At 34.5% G+C, this 16,454-nt stretch overlaps 1 protein-coding gene across 3 annotated transcripts in view; it reads right to left on the minus strand.

The window, feature by feature from the left end:
• The window catches only part of DDX4 (DEAD-box helicase 4), an 80,404-nt gene that overhangs the window by 11,680 nt on the left and 52,270 nt on the right, over positions 1–16,454 (minus strand). For all 3 annotated transcript variants that reach the window (XM_043887412.1, XM_043887413.1, XM_043887414.1), the window contains 7 exons: positions 16,329–16,376; positions 15,628–15,770; positions 14,850–15,002; positions 12,885–13,039; positions 10,220–10,349; positions 8,659–8,825; positions 4,470–4,615 (listed from right to left, as the gene is read on the minus strand). In XM_043887412.1, the coding sequence (XP_043743347.1) occupies positions 4,470–4,615; positions 8,659–8,825; positions 10,220–10,349; positions 12,885–13,039; positions 14,850–15,002; positions 15,628–15,770; positions 16,329–16,376 (942 nt within the window). The remainder of the gene's footprint in view (positions 1–4,469; positions 4,616–8,658; positions 8,826–10,219; positions 10,350–12,884; positions 13,040–14,849; positions 15,003–15,627; positions 15,771–16,328; positions 16,377–16,454) is intronic.

Raw genomic sequence — 16,454 nt, forward strand, 5'->3', positions numbered from 1 at the left:
AGTGGTCACGTATGGATGTGAGAGTTGGACTGTGAAGAAAGCTGAGTGCCGAAGAATTGATGCTTTTGAACTGTGGTGTTGGGAAGACTCTTGAGAGTCCCTTGGACAGCAAGGAGATCCAACAGTCCATCCTAAAGGAGATCAGTCCTGGGTGTTCACTGGTAGGACTGATGTTGAAGCTGAAAATCCATTACTTTGTCACCTGATGTGAAGAGCTTACTCATTTGAAAAGACCCTGATGCTGGGAGGGGTTGAGGGCAGGAGGAGAAGGGGACGACAAGAGGATGAGATGGTTGGATGGCATCACTGAGTCGATGGACATGAGTTTGAGTGGACTCCGGGAGTTGATGATGGACAGTGAGGCCTGGCATGCTGCGGTTCATGGGGTCACAAAGAGTCGGACATGACTGAACAACTGAACTGAACTGATAAATTTAGAAGAAGAAATCTGCCTAAAGTACTTCTGAAATTTCTCTGAGAACCCCAGGGAAAAGACAGGCTTTTTATTTTACCATATAAAATAAAAGAGAAGCTAAAAAATAATTAAGCTTGCATAGCACGTTATTACTTTTAAAGAGTTGTGTGGTAAGAACTGTTGTATCAGAAGACATTAAGCTTTCCCTAGGTTGAAGCGCATAGGTAAAATGTTATTCACACATTTCAAAACTGTTTACTTCATGAGAAGTCCCTAGAATTATGTAAATTCCCTTGCTGTTCATAATATTTTTTATTTTATTTTTTTAAATTAATTTATTTATTTTTTCAGTGGGTTTTGTCATACATTGACATGAATCAGCAATAGATTTACACGTATTCCCCATCCCGATCCCCCCTCCCACCTCCCTCTCCACCCGATTCCTCTGGGTCTTACCAGTGCACCAGGCCCGAACACTTGTCTCATGCATCCCACCTGGGCTGGTGACCTGTTTCACCATAGATAATACACATGCTGTTCTCTCGAAACATCCCAACCTCACCTTCTCCCACAGAGTTCAAAAGTCTGTTCTGTACTTCTGTGTCTCTTTTTCTGCTTTGCATATAGGGTTGTCATTACATAATATTTTAAAAATTTTTTTTCCATTTATTTTTATTAGTTGGAGGCTAATTACTTTACAATATTGTAGTGGTTTTTGCCATACATCGACATGAATCAGCCATGGATTTACATGTATTTCCCATCCCAATCCCCCCTCCTGCCTCCCTCCCCACCCCATCCCTCTGGATCTTCCCAGTGCAGCAGCCCCGAGCACTTGTCTCATGCATCCAACCTGGGCTGGTGATCTGTTTCACCCTTGATAATATACATAATATTTTTTTTAAAGTTCAAGAGAAACACTGACCAAGACACTTATGAAACAACTCTAAATAGGCTTTCTGTATATTTCAGAGGTACACTGCCCCATACAACCAAATTTCTTTGTTTGTAGCATTATTCTTATTTTCAGCCTTCATCAGATCTTCTGTATTTAACAATGATCACTAGTAACTTAACCACAATCATTCTCTGTCAACTACAGACAGTTTCTGTTTTGTTTTGATGCTTGTCCAAAGACTTTCTATAAACCAGAGAGTTTCTATCATCAATGAAGAAGAACAGACTTCAAGTCTTCTGGGAAAGGACTGTTTCAGGCACTTCAAACTACTGATACCTCAAAGTAAGAAGTCTTTAAACTGACATTCTGACAACTTGCAAAGATCACTTATTGAGGATAATTTCTAGAACTGTTTATAGTCTAAAAGTAGATGGAATCTGATGACAGATTCAATGAAACAAGAATCAATTACATTAAAAATCTGGGGAAATTTAGAAGAGAGGAATTCACTTAAATTTCTAGCTTCTGCAAATGGTATATGAAAAGTATCTTAGACTTAGCTTCCTATTCTTCAGAGACCTTTACAACTTCAATCTCAGATTTCTTATGAAACCTATCTAAAAGTTAATTTTGTGACTTTCATAGTTGTTCAATATTATACGGTTCTAGATTTGCGAAGCAAACTTGAAGAGGCCTTTGTTATGAAACAGTCTTGTTGCACCTATGAAAACAGGCCAAACATAATGAGACCAGCCTTTCTTGTGATCAAGAATAATCTGAGATTATTGTGACTATGTGGGAATACAGGTTGTCAGAAAAAACTGTTGAAGACTCTGAAACAAGCAAAGCTGATACTGCAGCATACCCTTCAAGGTTGTCTGTACCTTTTACTACCTTTGTTTTATACCTCTACTGCAACTGAGAGCAATGCAAATGATTCTTATCGATAAAAATACAAATGAAAATCTTCCCTCAAATTTAACAGATTATTAAACTTTGTGGATATTGATCAATTTTATATCTATTTATAAATTCATCTTAGTCTTCCTGATATCCTACACATAAATGTGTTCTTTGAATTCTCCTCTGAACTGGCTATAACATCTTACTAGTTCCCTTTGTAATTAATGAGCTCAATAAAATCTTTGACACCTGTTCATTTAAAATTATGAAAAAGGCAGTTGGTAACCTAGATAGCATATTAAAAAGCAGAGACATTACATTGCCAACAAAGGTCCATCTAGTCAAGGCTATGGTTTTTCCAATGGTCATGTATGGATGTGAGAGTGGACTATAAAGAAAACTGAGTGCCGAAGAATTGATGCTTTTGAACTGTGGTGTTGGGAAGACTCTTGAGAGTCCCTTGGACAGCAAGGAGATCCAACCAGTCCATCCTAAAGGAGATCAGTCCTGGGTGTTCATTGGAAGGACTGATGCTGAAGCTGAAACTCCAATACTTTGGCCACCTCATGTGAAGAGTTGACTCACTGGAAAAGACCCTGATGCTAGGAGGGATTGGAGGCAGGAGGAGAAGGGACGACAGAGGATGAGATGGTTGGATGGCATCACCGAGTCGATGGACATGAGTTTGAGTAAACTCTGGGAGTTTGTGATGGACAGGGAGGCCTGGCGTGCTGCGGTTCATGGGGTCACAAAGATTTGGACATGACTGAGCAACTGAACTGAACTGAAGTGATACTACTATGAAATAATGAAACCTATACATTTTAAAAACAGAAGAGGAAAGCTACCAGATTTAAGTTAATGATTAGAAAAAGAGATAAATTTATATGAACAAAAATATATAAAATATGATATACAGCATAACATTTCTATGCAAAGTAAAAAGAAACCAAGAATAATAAATTATGAACTATAAAATATTTACCCTTTCAAATAATATAGAAGCATACCAATAGTGCTTACATACTGACCTCAAAGGTTTCGCAAAGGGAAACCAGCACTTTTGAAACACTATCTTCAGCTGAATTATTCTCAAACTTCATTCCATAAAATCATATATAAAAAAAAGTCTTAAGATAATTATACTACAAATGTGCTCTAACTTCAGCAAAACCATGTATTACTTATCTCCTGTTGCATTTGGAACTTCAATTTATACTGGGCAAGTTATCTGACATCTCTGTATTTCAGTGCCCACAACTTAAAATGAGGATAACAAACCCCACCCTCAGAAGGTTGTTTTGTGAATCAAATGAGTGAACACATGTAAAACAATCAGAATAATATATAGCCCACAGCAAATATTATTTTGCATGCAACAGTACATGCTATGAAACATATCATGAAGTAAAACTAATAACATTTCTCAAACTCAAGATGAATATTTGGTTTTTAAAAGTTTTTTTTTATATAAAACTAGAAAAAACTGAAGACGAGAAGCCTTTTAAAAGCATTTCTAAATCAACTTTTTCTTATTTGGAAGTTAGACAGCTTCTTGCCTTTTTATTCCCCATTCCTAACACTGACTTCAAACTGAAACAGACACTTAAAATGGAGGATGAGGAGATAGGATCCATATCATACATTTAGCCATAATATTTTAATAAAAATATTAAAATGGCCATATTATAAAATTTTATTTCTAGGCACAAACTAAAGCTATCTCAATCAAACAAAGAAATACAACTTTCCATAAAAACTGGCTTTTTTGAAGGGAGGGACAGAGTTTCTCATTAACATTGTAAGGAACAGAATTAGACCTTTAAAGTCCCTTCTAGCTCCAAAATTCTTTGAATGTATGAATACAGGAAGCCTTAGAGAGCAAAAACTGGGAATTAGAAATACAACAAAGATATTACTTTTAGTGGAGTAAATAGAGCTTGATGTAAAGGTACGTTACTAATCCTCTCTATTTTCTAAAACAAGAACATATATATTTCTGCTGGAATAGTTTTTGGTCAAGCACTGTTAAAGTCTCAAACTCCTCCTATTTTTTTTTAACATTTATAGAGGAGAAAGGACTATACTGCTATATAATTTACCAGAAAATCAAATCAAAATAAAAAGAACTTCAGAGGAAGAAGAAACAGTGAAAACTTACTTAACTCATGCCAAATAATCTTAAAGTCATTTCTAAAAGTAATTTTTGTAAAAACCAAAATCATGACAAAAGATAATCAACGTAAGATATACCTATGTTTTGTAGAATTTCAACAAGTTTTTCCCTTTTTGAGTACTGGCCAACTTGAAGAATGGTCTGCTGAACATCTCTACATGCTCCACCCACTTGTCCAACAGCAACAAACAAATAATTCGACTTTAAAAACTCCCCAGCCAACCTAGAAAGACAAAAAGTATTCCTTAACTTATTCTCTTCCATTAATACTAATAATATTCACTGAATTCCTGCAAGTGTTACTTCAACATTTATAAACCATATTATAACATTTATAAGTCAGATTATAACAGTCATAATAAGAGATGGTACATATTACATGATCCAAGTATTACTCTCAAATATCATTGTAAAATCTTAGCATTTTGCAAAACATCTATTAAAATGAAAAAACCTGTGTCAAATGATGGGTAAGTAATTTCAACTGGAAGCCCTGACCACACGAAACTATATAAAATGTGTATATAACAATAATAAAAAGTATGCTAAACTATTAGACTACAACAAGCAGGCATCTTTTAATTAAAGATTAAAATGCAAACCTACAGCAAAAATTCTGTTCTTCATTCATCACCTTCATATATGTTATTTAAAAGTTGTTCCCTGAAAATATGAGCTGTTAAATTAGTATACTCCAAATGAACTATAATATTCTGAGCAAACCAGATCTTAAGTCAATGCTTTTCACATCACGACAAACATAGAAAATGGTATGCACCTGTAGAGCATAACTGGTGAAAAAAATGAGACCAGGTGAACAGACTAGGGGTAGGCCACACCAAGCTGCAGATGCTCTCCCCAAAGTCTGAGGGTATCAGCATCCTGACACACACACAACTCATGGATAATATATAATGAAGAAGCCCTGCTTTAGATCACAGAAACATGGGGTGAGGAGAAGCAGAACTGCCAATTACAGAGCAAGGTTGGGAGGAAAAAAGAGGAGGTCATGGGGCTGTCCTCCTCTCTCCTACATAGCAATCTCTTACTTTCTAGTCATCTCCTAGCATATCAAGAAAATAGTTCAAACTCTGCATATAAATAAATCTTAATAAATCACTGCTGCTTCTTTTTCATCTGCTGTCTTACCATAAAAGAAAAACTTCTTGTTCATACACTACTTCTAGAGTCAAGAACCCTTTCATCCAGGCACAAACCTTGACATTATCTGAAATTCTTAATTATCAATCATCCTTCACACTCATTAAAATATATACTGAGTGCCTCATGTGACGCATACGTGGTATAAGGTACTGTGTGTATAAAGATGAATATGATGGTCTCTGCCTGTGTTGCTCATATCAAACAGCATAAACATAGCTATATAAAAGCAATTACTATAATTTAAACATATTTTATTGTTTAATATTTACATATTTTAATTATTCAACGCTTTACTACAGTAAGTTAGTGCTACAATAGTTAACATCGATTGAACCTTACTATATTACAAGAAAACTGCAAAGTGTTTTAAATAGTTTCTTTCAAAAGATAGAGGGTTCTTTTACAAGATGGGCAGGAAATGGATGAAATGATGTCTATTAAGAGTCTTCAAGTTTAAAGCTTGATCTAAGGAAGCAGCAAGCAAGAACATGAAATAGGGATGACTAAGGAAAAGCACTCTATGCAGAAGAAGAAATAAGGATAAATAATGAAGAGGAAGAGAATTTGGCTTGCATAGCCAACAGGAAATACTCTAAATAAACCAGAAAAATATCATTCCAAGGAATAAAGTGGCAAATGAGGCAAAAACTGTCATATATAAAAGCATTTAAAAGTTGGTTAGTCTGTGGAAATGGAAAGACATGGGAGAATTTATTTTAAATAAATGGCGATAAAGATCAGACTTAGTTTTGCAATTTTAACAGCCCAAAAGTCAAACTACAGACATATTAGAAAGCTACTATCAACGAGCAGAGAGGAACTGAAAAGGACCTAAAATAAGGTGGTAAATAGAGAAGAAACTAACAAATTTGCAATATTTTAGAGATAACTGCCAAGTTGAATACTTTTGAAGGGCAGAGTTAAAGGAATATGAAGGAGGAATCAACATGCTTCAAATGACTTTGGTTTCGAAAGACCTCGAAGCCAACAAGGACAACTGGAAAGATAAAAAGAGGGAGTTGCAGAAGAGGTTCAATTTTGTACCTGATGAACATGAGTTACTGGTAATTCATCAAAGAGGAAAAATAATCCTGAAGAGTTAAATCTAAAAGTCTGAAGCTGAGGAGAGAGATTAAGCATACAGGTAATAATCAGGCTGGTTTTTTTTTTTTCATATTAACTTAATACATTAACTTATACAAGTTCTTCATGTATTTTGAATATTAATCCCTCATTGAACATATTGTTTACAAATATCTTCTCCCAATCAGTACACTGTCTTTGGGTTTCTTCATGATTTCTTTCATAGTGTAAGACGAACAACCCAATTTTTTTAAATGGGCAGAGGTCCTGAATAGACATTTTCCCTAATAAGACATACAGATGGCCAATAGGCACATTAAAAGATGCTCAATAACACTAATCATCAGGGAAATACAAATCAAAACTACAATGAGATATCACTGCACACCTGTAAGAATGACTATTATCAAAAAGACAAGAAATAATGAGGGTTGGCAAGATTGGAGAAAAGAGAATCCACACGCACTGATGGTGGGAGTGTAAACTGGTACAGCCACTACAGAAAACAGAATGGGCATTTTTCAAAAAATTCAAAATAAAACTACCATAGGAAGCAATTCCACTACTGAGTAGATATCTGAAGAAAATGAAATCACTAAAATGAAAAGATATATGTTTCCCAATGTTTATAGCAGCATTATTTACAATAGACAAGATATGAAAACAACCTAAGTGTCCATCAACAGATGAATGGATAAAGAAGATGTGGTACACACACACAATGGAATATTACTCAGCCATAGAAAATAATGAAAATTTTGCCATCTTCAATAACATGGATGAATCTGGAGGTTAATTATACTTAGTAAAATAAGTCAGAAAAAAGCAAATACCATATGTTTTCACTTATAAGTGGAATCTAAAAAATAAAATGAAGGAACAAACATAACAAAACAAACAGACTCAGATATTGAGAAGAAACCAATGGTCACCAAAAGAGAGGGGGCCAGGAGAGTAGTAAGAGAGGTGAAAAGGATTGAGTTACAAACTACGAGGTATAAAATAAGTTACAAAGACAGAATGTACAGCATAAGGAACATCCTTAACATTTTATAACTTTGTATGGAATATATTCTATAAAATATTAAATTACTAAGTTGTACACTTGAAACTAATATAATATTGTAAGTCAACTATACTTCAATCAAAAAATTACAGGTAATAAGTTTGGGAGTGCATACAGGTAGAAATGCAAGCCAAGGATATGGATGCTACAATGGTTCAGGGAATATGCAGAATGCGAAAAATGGACTTCAGATGGAATAATAGGCAATTTGTAACATTTAAACACAGATAGTAAAGCATTCAGTAGGAACCAAAGATCTTTATGGAGTATATGGGTCTGGGAACCAAGGGATACAAGCTAGAGTGGCCCATTTACCATCACTCCCAGTGACCCACATGGGAAATTGTGCTTACTGCACCAACTATAAGTACTGGAGGTCTTGGTTCCCAAAGAGAGAACAGTTCCAGCAGAGAAAACAGGAGTTTTACTGAACTGTATAAGCTAGACCTGCTGTATGGGTACTTCAGGTTCCCTGTTGCTAAGGGATTAGCAGGCAGAAAGAAGAGTCACCATTCTAGCAGGAATATGTCACGCTAACCTCAGAACTCACAGACCACACAGTGTATATATGATACTCAAATATCTGTCAACAATTAGTACATAAATTTTCTAACACAACTGCAATTCCCCCAAACTCTATAATTTGGGGTCAAAGAGGGGGCACCACCATAAAAGTAATTTCATTTAGTAAGCACTTACTAAATCCTAGCGAGGTGCTACGTGCTCTCATTTTCTCACTCACACAACCACATACACTCTAATAAAATGCGATGCTAATGCAAAGCCAGGAATTAAGGTAAAAAACAATGAAAAATACAGTAAACCTTTTAGAAATACTTTTACTTTTAAACTATCCATGTTATAATCTCTCAAGAATAAGATACTCACATTGTTTCTCCTGCTATAAAAGCATTTTAGTACATAGCAGCTACTTCTAAGAAGAAAAAATTTACCTTTGAATTTCTTCTGGAAAAGTTGCACTGAACATAAGGGTCTGACGCTGTTCCTTTGACGGCATTCCTGGGCAGGAAATTAACTTTTTCATCTCTGGTCCAAAACCCATATCCAGCATGCGATCAGCTTCATCCAAAACTAAGTATTTGACTTGTCTGAGACCAATCTTTTAGGATATTTTCAAGGGTTAGAGCAGAGAATGCATACTAGTTAGTATAGTAGTTGATATATTATATGAAAATATTCTCATCAAGTCTAACTATTAATATATTCTCAAAGATGAAGATTAGAAATCAGTGCATACAATGATGAGACCACTGTTATGGTTAGCTAATCGTATTAGTGTTCATTTCATTTCTCAATTTTTTCTTATGTTATAAAACATTTCATAAAACTCAAAGAAACCAAAAAATTTATATAAGTATTACACAATAGACCTTTCTGTAATTACTTAAATATTCTATATCTTCAGTATTAGCCAGTAGCCATATGCAGCTATTAAGCACTTGAAATGTAGTTAGTGTGCCTGAAGAACAAACTTTTAATTTTATATCAGTTAAAATGTAAATATCCACATGTAGCTAGTGACTACTGTATTGGACAGCACATATCTAGACTATATTATCTGATAAAGTCAGGCTATTTAATGTAAGAAATAAAATTTCTTAATAGCATGACATTATCAAATGGCCTATAACTGACAAATTCATTTCTAACTCCTTTAAACCCTTAATAAATCCCCGATTCTCTAACCACTCAGCAACAAATGGAAAACTTTTCTTACCTATCAGGAATATTTAGTGCTAAAAACAGAAGCACATATTTGCAAAAAGAAAACAAGTTATTTTGTTACCCTATGGAAGATGGGAAACAAGGTGGGAAATCAAGGTGAATTTCTCTGGATACTCTTAATAAGTACCATAAGAAAAATTCCTTTCTGCAGAAAGAGCATATTTTTAATAATCCCTTTAAAGAACAGTCTTAAGAAAGCAAAGCAGGGTCATGAAAGTGAACTGAAAATACTGATAAAGAGATGTAATAATGTGGTATATGAATACTGAAAATAAATAGCCCTAAAATCGCTCTCCAAAGACAGAAACTTAGCAATCCTGGATAATATCACTCTCACACTTAAAACAGGAGACAAAATAACTGATACCACAAAGGTTTTCTTCCAGGAAAAAAAAAATTATTTCCTCAAGACATATGTGAAACTAGAAAAAAAGCATTGATTTCATTTTTCTCTCAGTGTAGTGGGTCTAGGATATGTATTCTGGAATCAGATCCAGATTCTAACCCTATCACTTACTAGAGCTAACTTAGAGATTAAAATAAATTACATAATCTCACTAGAAGTTTGTTTTCCCAAGTATAAAATGGAAAATACTATTTACCTATTTGTATTAAGATTTATATAAGAAAGCATTCAAGGAATCAGATGGGAGCCTAATATACAAATGGTGCTGTAACGAACATACATGTCTTTACACAAGTTTCTCTCTTTCCCAAACAAAACAATTACTAGTCAAATCACAACTCTGTTATCCCTCTAGAGCCTACCTTTTCTTTGCCTATGATATCCATCAGTCTCCCAGGAGTAGCACATAACACATTACAGCCTTGTACTATTTGTCGAATTGAATGCCCCAACTGGGTTCCCCCATATGTGACAACTGCTCTTACGCAAGTCCTATTGACAATAAAAATAAATGTCATTTGTTTTTAATGAGATGCAAAATGAAACCCATAAAGAAAAAGCTAATACATTCAACATTCTTTTACAATTCTTCCCAGAAAGTTGAAAAGCTGAGGGAAAAAAATATTTGCAACCTGCCTGATAGAGCTCTTCAAAAACAATGATAAACACAACCAACACCCATACAACAGGCCAACAACATGAACAAATGTTCATTAAAAATACAGATGGTTTTTAAACACTTTAAGTTCAATATTACTTTTAAAAGCAAAAAAGCAAAACAAATGAAGTCTAACAAAATTTTCCCTCAAGTGTGATAATGCCATGTTAGCCAGTGTAGGGAAACTGGCACTCAGGGGGATAAACTGATACAATCTCTTTCACAATTTTAGTCTCTATTAAAATTTTAAAACTTATTTTTCCCAATAAATTCACATACAGGAATTTTCCCTTCAGATATATCCCCACAAAGGGGTAAAGACGACTGTGTAATATATTCAATGCTAACATGATTTTTAGTATTGAAAGACTGAAAATTATCTAACAATAAAAAACAGAATTATAGGCCTTCCGTACAAAAGAACACTGAGCATCTATAAAGAGGAATACAGTTCTATAGTAAGTGTTAGCTCCAACATATACCTTTTTTTTCCCAAAGGATGGAAACCAAGCTTAGTATGCTAAGATTTGTTGAGAGGAGAATTAAAGTGCATATATGTGCACCAGCTCTTTCTATACTATTTCACATAAAACCGTAATAGTGTAAACTTTGAAGAGAAGGATTAAAGATAGACAGTTAGACACTTCTCATTTTTTTGCCAAAAAATGTTCCAACAAATATCCACATACTAATACACATTTTGTGCATACATATTATCTGAAATATCATTATTGGTTTTTTTTTCTTCAAGAAAACTTTTACTTGATTTAAAAGCTTGAAGAGCAACACAGTACATGGGGGTCAGTAAGAAACAAACACTGGTATAAGCAATGTACATCTACTTCTTACAAAAGATCTGTCAAGCTTGACATTAAAAGAATTTTAATAATTTTAGTTTTTTCTCCTCTAATTTCAAATAAACTGATTTATACAAAATAAAAGGTGAAGGTTCTAGATAGAAAGCTCTAAAGAACTGTACAGAAAAACACTAATATACCAACAGATAAATGGGTAGACAACAAATGGATAATTCACAGGGAAAATGTACAAAGCATTCAAAAAGTAGTTCAACCTCTCAATAACCAAATAAATGAAAACATGAAAATAGCTGTAGTGATTTTAAAATATGTACACAAAAAATAAATAAATAAATAAAATATGTACACAAATTCTTCAATACACCTTCCTTTAAATATAGATCCTAACTCCCTCCAAAGATGTGTGCAAGGCTGGCTTCATAGGTATATAACCTGTGCAGTAATACAGAGTCCTATGCTTAAAAAAGACCTAAGCTTGGTTTAATATTCTATTTGCTGCTTTAAAATTCATCATAATTTTTTAACAAAGGACCTTGTACTTTCATTTTGGGCTAGTTCTCGCAAATTACATAGCCAGTCCTGAGTATGAGCTAGACTTAGTGACCTGCTTAGTAACGAAGAGAATACAACAAAAGTGACTGCAACTGTCTTACAAAAGTCACAGAAACCTCCTCCTTGCTCTTTCTCACTGACCCTTCAATCTATGTGAAGCCAGCTGTCATTTCCTAGAGACAACCATTCTTACAGAGAGATCCAATAAAGCCAGATGACTGTAATTCTGGATGACATCTTATCTGCAACCTCATGAGATGCCAAGCCAGAAACACCCAGCTAAACTGTTCCTCAATTCCAAACCCTCAGAAACTGTAAAATAATATGTATTGTTTTGAGCAACTAGGTTTTAAGGTAAGCAGCAACAGATAACTAATCTAATACCAAATAGTGGCAAAGTGTATAGTGGAAGTTGGCATTTTCAAATACTGCTGGTAAAATGCAAGCTTTAAAATAACTTCATATTCTTTAACATTAAATCTATAAAAATCTACTCTAATAAAATACTTAAAACATAAAAGTAGAAAAAGTTTATAAGCAAGTTGTTCATTAAAGCAAGAATTGCTTTTATTTATAGTAGCCCCAAATTAGAAACAACTTAAATCTTCCAAATAGAGAAATAAAATACAAACACATAGACAATCTTACAGTCATTAAAAATTAGGTCTGATTGTTAAATAAGCAGTTATCCATTTTATGAAGTTACGTGTTAAAGGACAGAAAGTTATTAGGAACACCATAAACTCATTTTTAAACATATACTTAAAAACTACCAGAAAACACATGAATATGTACGTCTTATCGTTCTACTTCTATCACCATCTAATTTTTAAAAACAGATTCTATAAACAAGACTATGAAAAAGTCAACTTCAGTCAAGTAACACCAAATTAAATTATATGACTGCATTCTTATTCATGTACTGAGATCTTCCCAAAATAAATACAATAATTCTCTAAAGAAAAACTTGTTTGTGAGTTGCATTCCAGATGTACTTACCCAAAAGAAAATTTTCTGGCTTCCAAATAGATCTGATTGATCAACTCTCGAGTTGGTGCTACAATAATACACTCTGGTTCCTGCAGTTCTTTAAAACGACTGGCAGTTATTCCATCACGCATCATATGAGCCAAAATTGGCAAGAGAAAAGCTGCCTAGAAGTTAAATTGCATAACTTACAAATTTACAGGGCATCATCCTTTTCCCTATGGCAACCTATTCCTCATGTCTTTATATCCTTTAGCTTCTTCTTTCATCTTTTTGATAAATTTAAAGTGAGAAAGGGAAATAATTTTTATTTCAATGAGTTTCTAACATTTTGGTCGTTATGCTCATATTATACAATATAAAATGTTTGATAAAGTTAATCTATCTGATGAAACTATCTTTTGTGCTTTTTTAAAAACAAACACAACCAAAGATTCTACATAAACAAACATTAACTTATTTTGAGAGGTAAATGAGGAATGCAGCATTTATTATAAGTGATTCCTTTTGAGGTAGAAATAAAATCAGAATGCATGACAAAAGTGGTCCACAAAACAGAGCAAAAATTGGGAAAGCATTCATTTGAATTACTAAACATATCACCCTCATAAAAGTTACATATGGCAAGAGAAACTTTGTGCTACAGTTTTCTTATTAAATAAGACACTAAAATCTACCTCCAAAACCACATTTAAGTCACACATTAGCTCCTATATTGTACAACTTATTTTCACTTATTTTCCTTTCAACTCTACTATGGAGGATTTTTAAGACTAATATAGTATGAAGCAAGACTATGATCCTGGAAATGACAGTCTTTAATGCTCATCTCATGGAATCCTATTTAATTCACAAATCTCACAGTTTAGTCCTAAGACCAACTTGGTCCCATCAGAGTTCTTTTAGCATTAGCATAACCAGAGGTCACTTCATACTAAGGACCAGGTACAGTACATAGACAACAACAGTACATACAGCTATTTCTCCTCCAAAACTGTATCAGCTATTACACTGTTGTTGTTAATTGCTAAGTCGTGTCCAACTCTTTTTCACCCCATAGACTGCAGTACGTCAGGCTGCTTTACTATCGCTTGGAGTTTGCTCAAACTCATGTCCATTGAGTTGGTGATGCCATCCAACCATCTCATCCTCTGTCGCCCCCTTCTCTTCCTGCCTTAATCTTTCCCAGCATCAGGGTCTTTTCCAATGAGGTGGCTCTTCACATCAGGTAGCCAAAGTATTGGCGCTTCAGCATCAGTCCTTGCAGTGAATATTCAGGGCTAATTTCTTTTAGGATCGATTGCTTTGATCTCCGTGCTGTCCAAGGGACTCTCAAGAGCCCCCTCCAGCACCACAGTTTGAAAGCATCAATTCTCTGGCTTTCAGCCTTCTTTAAGGCTCTCACATCCATACATGACTATTGGAAAAACCTTAGCTTTGACTGTAAGGACCTTTGTAAGCAAAGTGGTAAATTTCTGCTTTTTAATATGCTGTCTAGGTTTGTCATTGCTTTTCTTCCAAGGAGGAAGTGTCTTTTAATTTCGTGGTGGTAGTCACCGTCCACAGTGATTTTGGAGCCCAAGAAAATAAAATCTGTCACTGTTTCCACTTTTTGTTTTCCATCTATTTGCCATGAAATGATTGGAAAAACTTTACATTACATAAATTATTTTTCCCTTGCTCTTATAATCAAAGGTCTTATAACCTTTGGTGCTTTGACTCTCAGTTATTTTGTTTTAAATATTATGTCCCACAGAAGGAGCTGAATACACTTATAGACTAAACATCTATGAACTACAAAACACTACTCTAGAAATAGTTCAAAATTCTTTCTTCAAAAGTATACAAACTTCAATAAAACCAGAAATCAGAGGCAAAAACATGAGTATTTATGAGAGTTCACTAAAATCATCAATCAAAGTTCAAAAAAGTGACAGTTTGAATACTGGGCAAAATATATGTAGGGAAGTGACTTACAGTCTTTCCAGAGCCTGTCTGAGCACAAGCCATCAAATCTCGTCCTCCTAGTATAATAGGAATACTGTATTTTTGCACAGGAGTAAGCTTAGTATAACCAGCTTTAGCAATGTTGTTATTCAGTGTCTGACAAAGATTAGCTTCTTCAAAAGTCTAAAAAAATCAGGGGGCAGTGGTTAAATTCCATGTATCATACACTAGTCATTCCATAAACATATTCCATTTGAATTGGTTTCAAGTTGTTAATTCTACTTTATATAATACATATGCCCCCATTCAAAAGTAACATCTAGAACCTCTATGTGACTACTTGATAGAATTAAGGAATATTCCATATAGACAACGGCTCTAAAAACTTTTTCAGCCCCCTTAAAACCTGTGAGATACAAATAACTCTGATCAATAAAAACGGTTCATTATCAACAGGGAACTCTGGGCTCCCCGACTCCTTAGAAAATCACTCCCCTAAGATGCACTTTCTCACATACGTAGAAAGCAGAAATATTGAATCTTTAGGAAAAGTATCCTTTTTAATAAATTTAAATCAAGTTTCCATCCTAGTTTGAGGAGGTGGGGAGGAAATATAGTACCCTCCCTTTCAACACAGCAATTAATTCTAATGTAGATGTTAAGATACAATTCTAAATTTCCAACCTAAGACATTAAATATTAAAGATGAAATTTTTGTATTCTTTAATATCAACTTAAAGAAATGTTCCAAATTTTTAAAAAACAAAGTTTGTCTCACAGTCATTACAGAAACAATTATTACACTGACCAGAATTGCTGGTGGTGGATCATGTCCAGATACTTCTACAAGAATAGTATCATATTTGTCAAAATTTATGCCTGTCTGATAATGTGCAAAGATGGACTCCTCATCTTCAGGTGGAGGAGGTGGTATGTAGGTCACTTTTGGTCCTTAGAATTTAAAAGAAAATTTACATTATAAGGATTAGAATAAAAATAAAAGAGAAAACAGACAAAACCCAACAAACTCAAATTCAAAACAACATGCAAATTCCTGGGCTTCGCTGGTGGCTCACTGGTAAAGAATCCACCTGCCAATGCAGGAAACACGAGTTCAATTCCTGCCCCGGAAAATCTCACATGCCACAGAGCAACTAAGCCCATGCGCAGCCTGTGCTCTAGAGCCCAGGAGCTGCAACTACTGAGCCTACGTATCACAACTACTGAGGCCCGTGCACCTCAGAGCCCATGCTCTGCATCAAGAAAAGCCACCACAATGAGAAGACCACAGCTAGAGAGGAGCCCTCAGTCTCCGCAACTAGAGAAAAGCCTGTGCAGCAACGAAGACCCAGCACAGCCAAGAGTAAGTAAATAAAATTACCAAAAAAGGTCCCAAGGTTTACCATTAAAGTTTTTACTTCAAACTTTTTAAAGTTATCTCTTTAAATATTCTGCATTTGTATTAAAATGTAATATACATTTATGTGGATCACACAAAAATTAATATACCCTGAGTGTCACCACTTTCTCCTCCTTCAGCTTCTGACTTCCAAGAATCTTAAAAGGAATCAAACAAAAACAAGACAAATGTTTTTTAAAATCGAGGGGTAAAACAATACTCACTATAAAAATCAA

The sequence above is a fragment of the Cervus elaphus genome, chromosome 25 (assembly GCF_910594005.1).
Source record: "Cervus elaphus chromosome 25, mCerEla1.1, whole genome shotgun sequence".
Classification (NCBI taxonomy): Eukaryota; Metazoa; Chordata; class Mammalia; order Artiodactyla; family Cervidae; genus Cervus; species Cervus elaphus.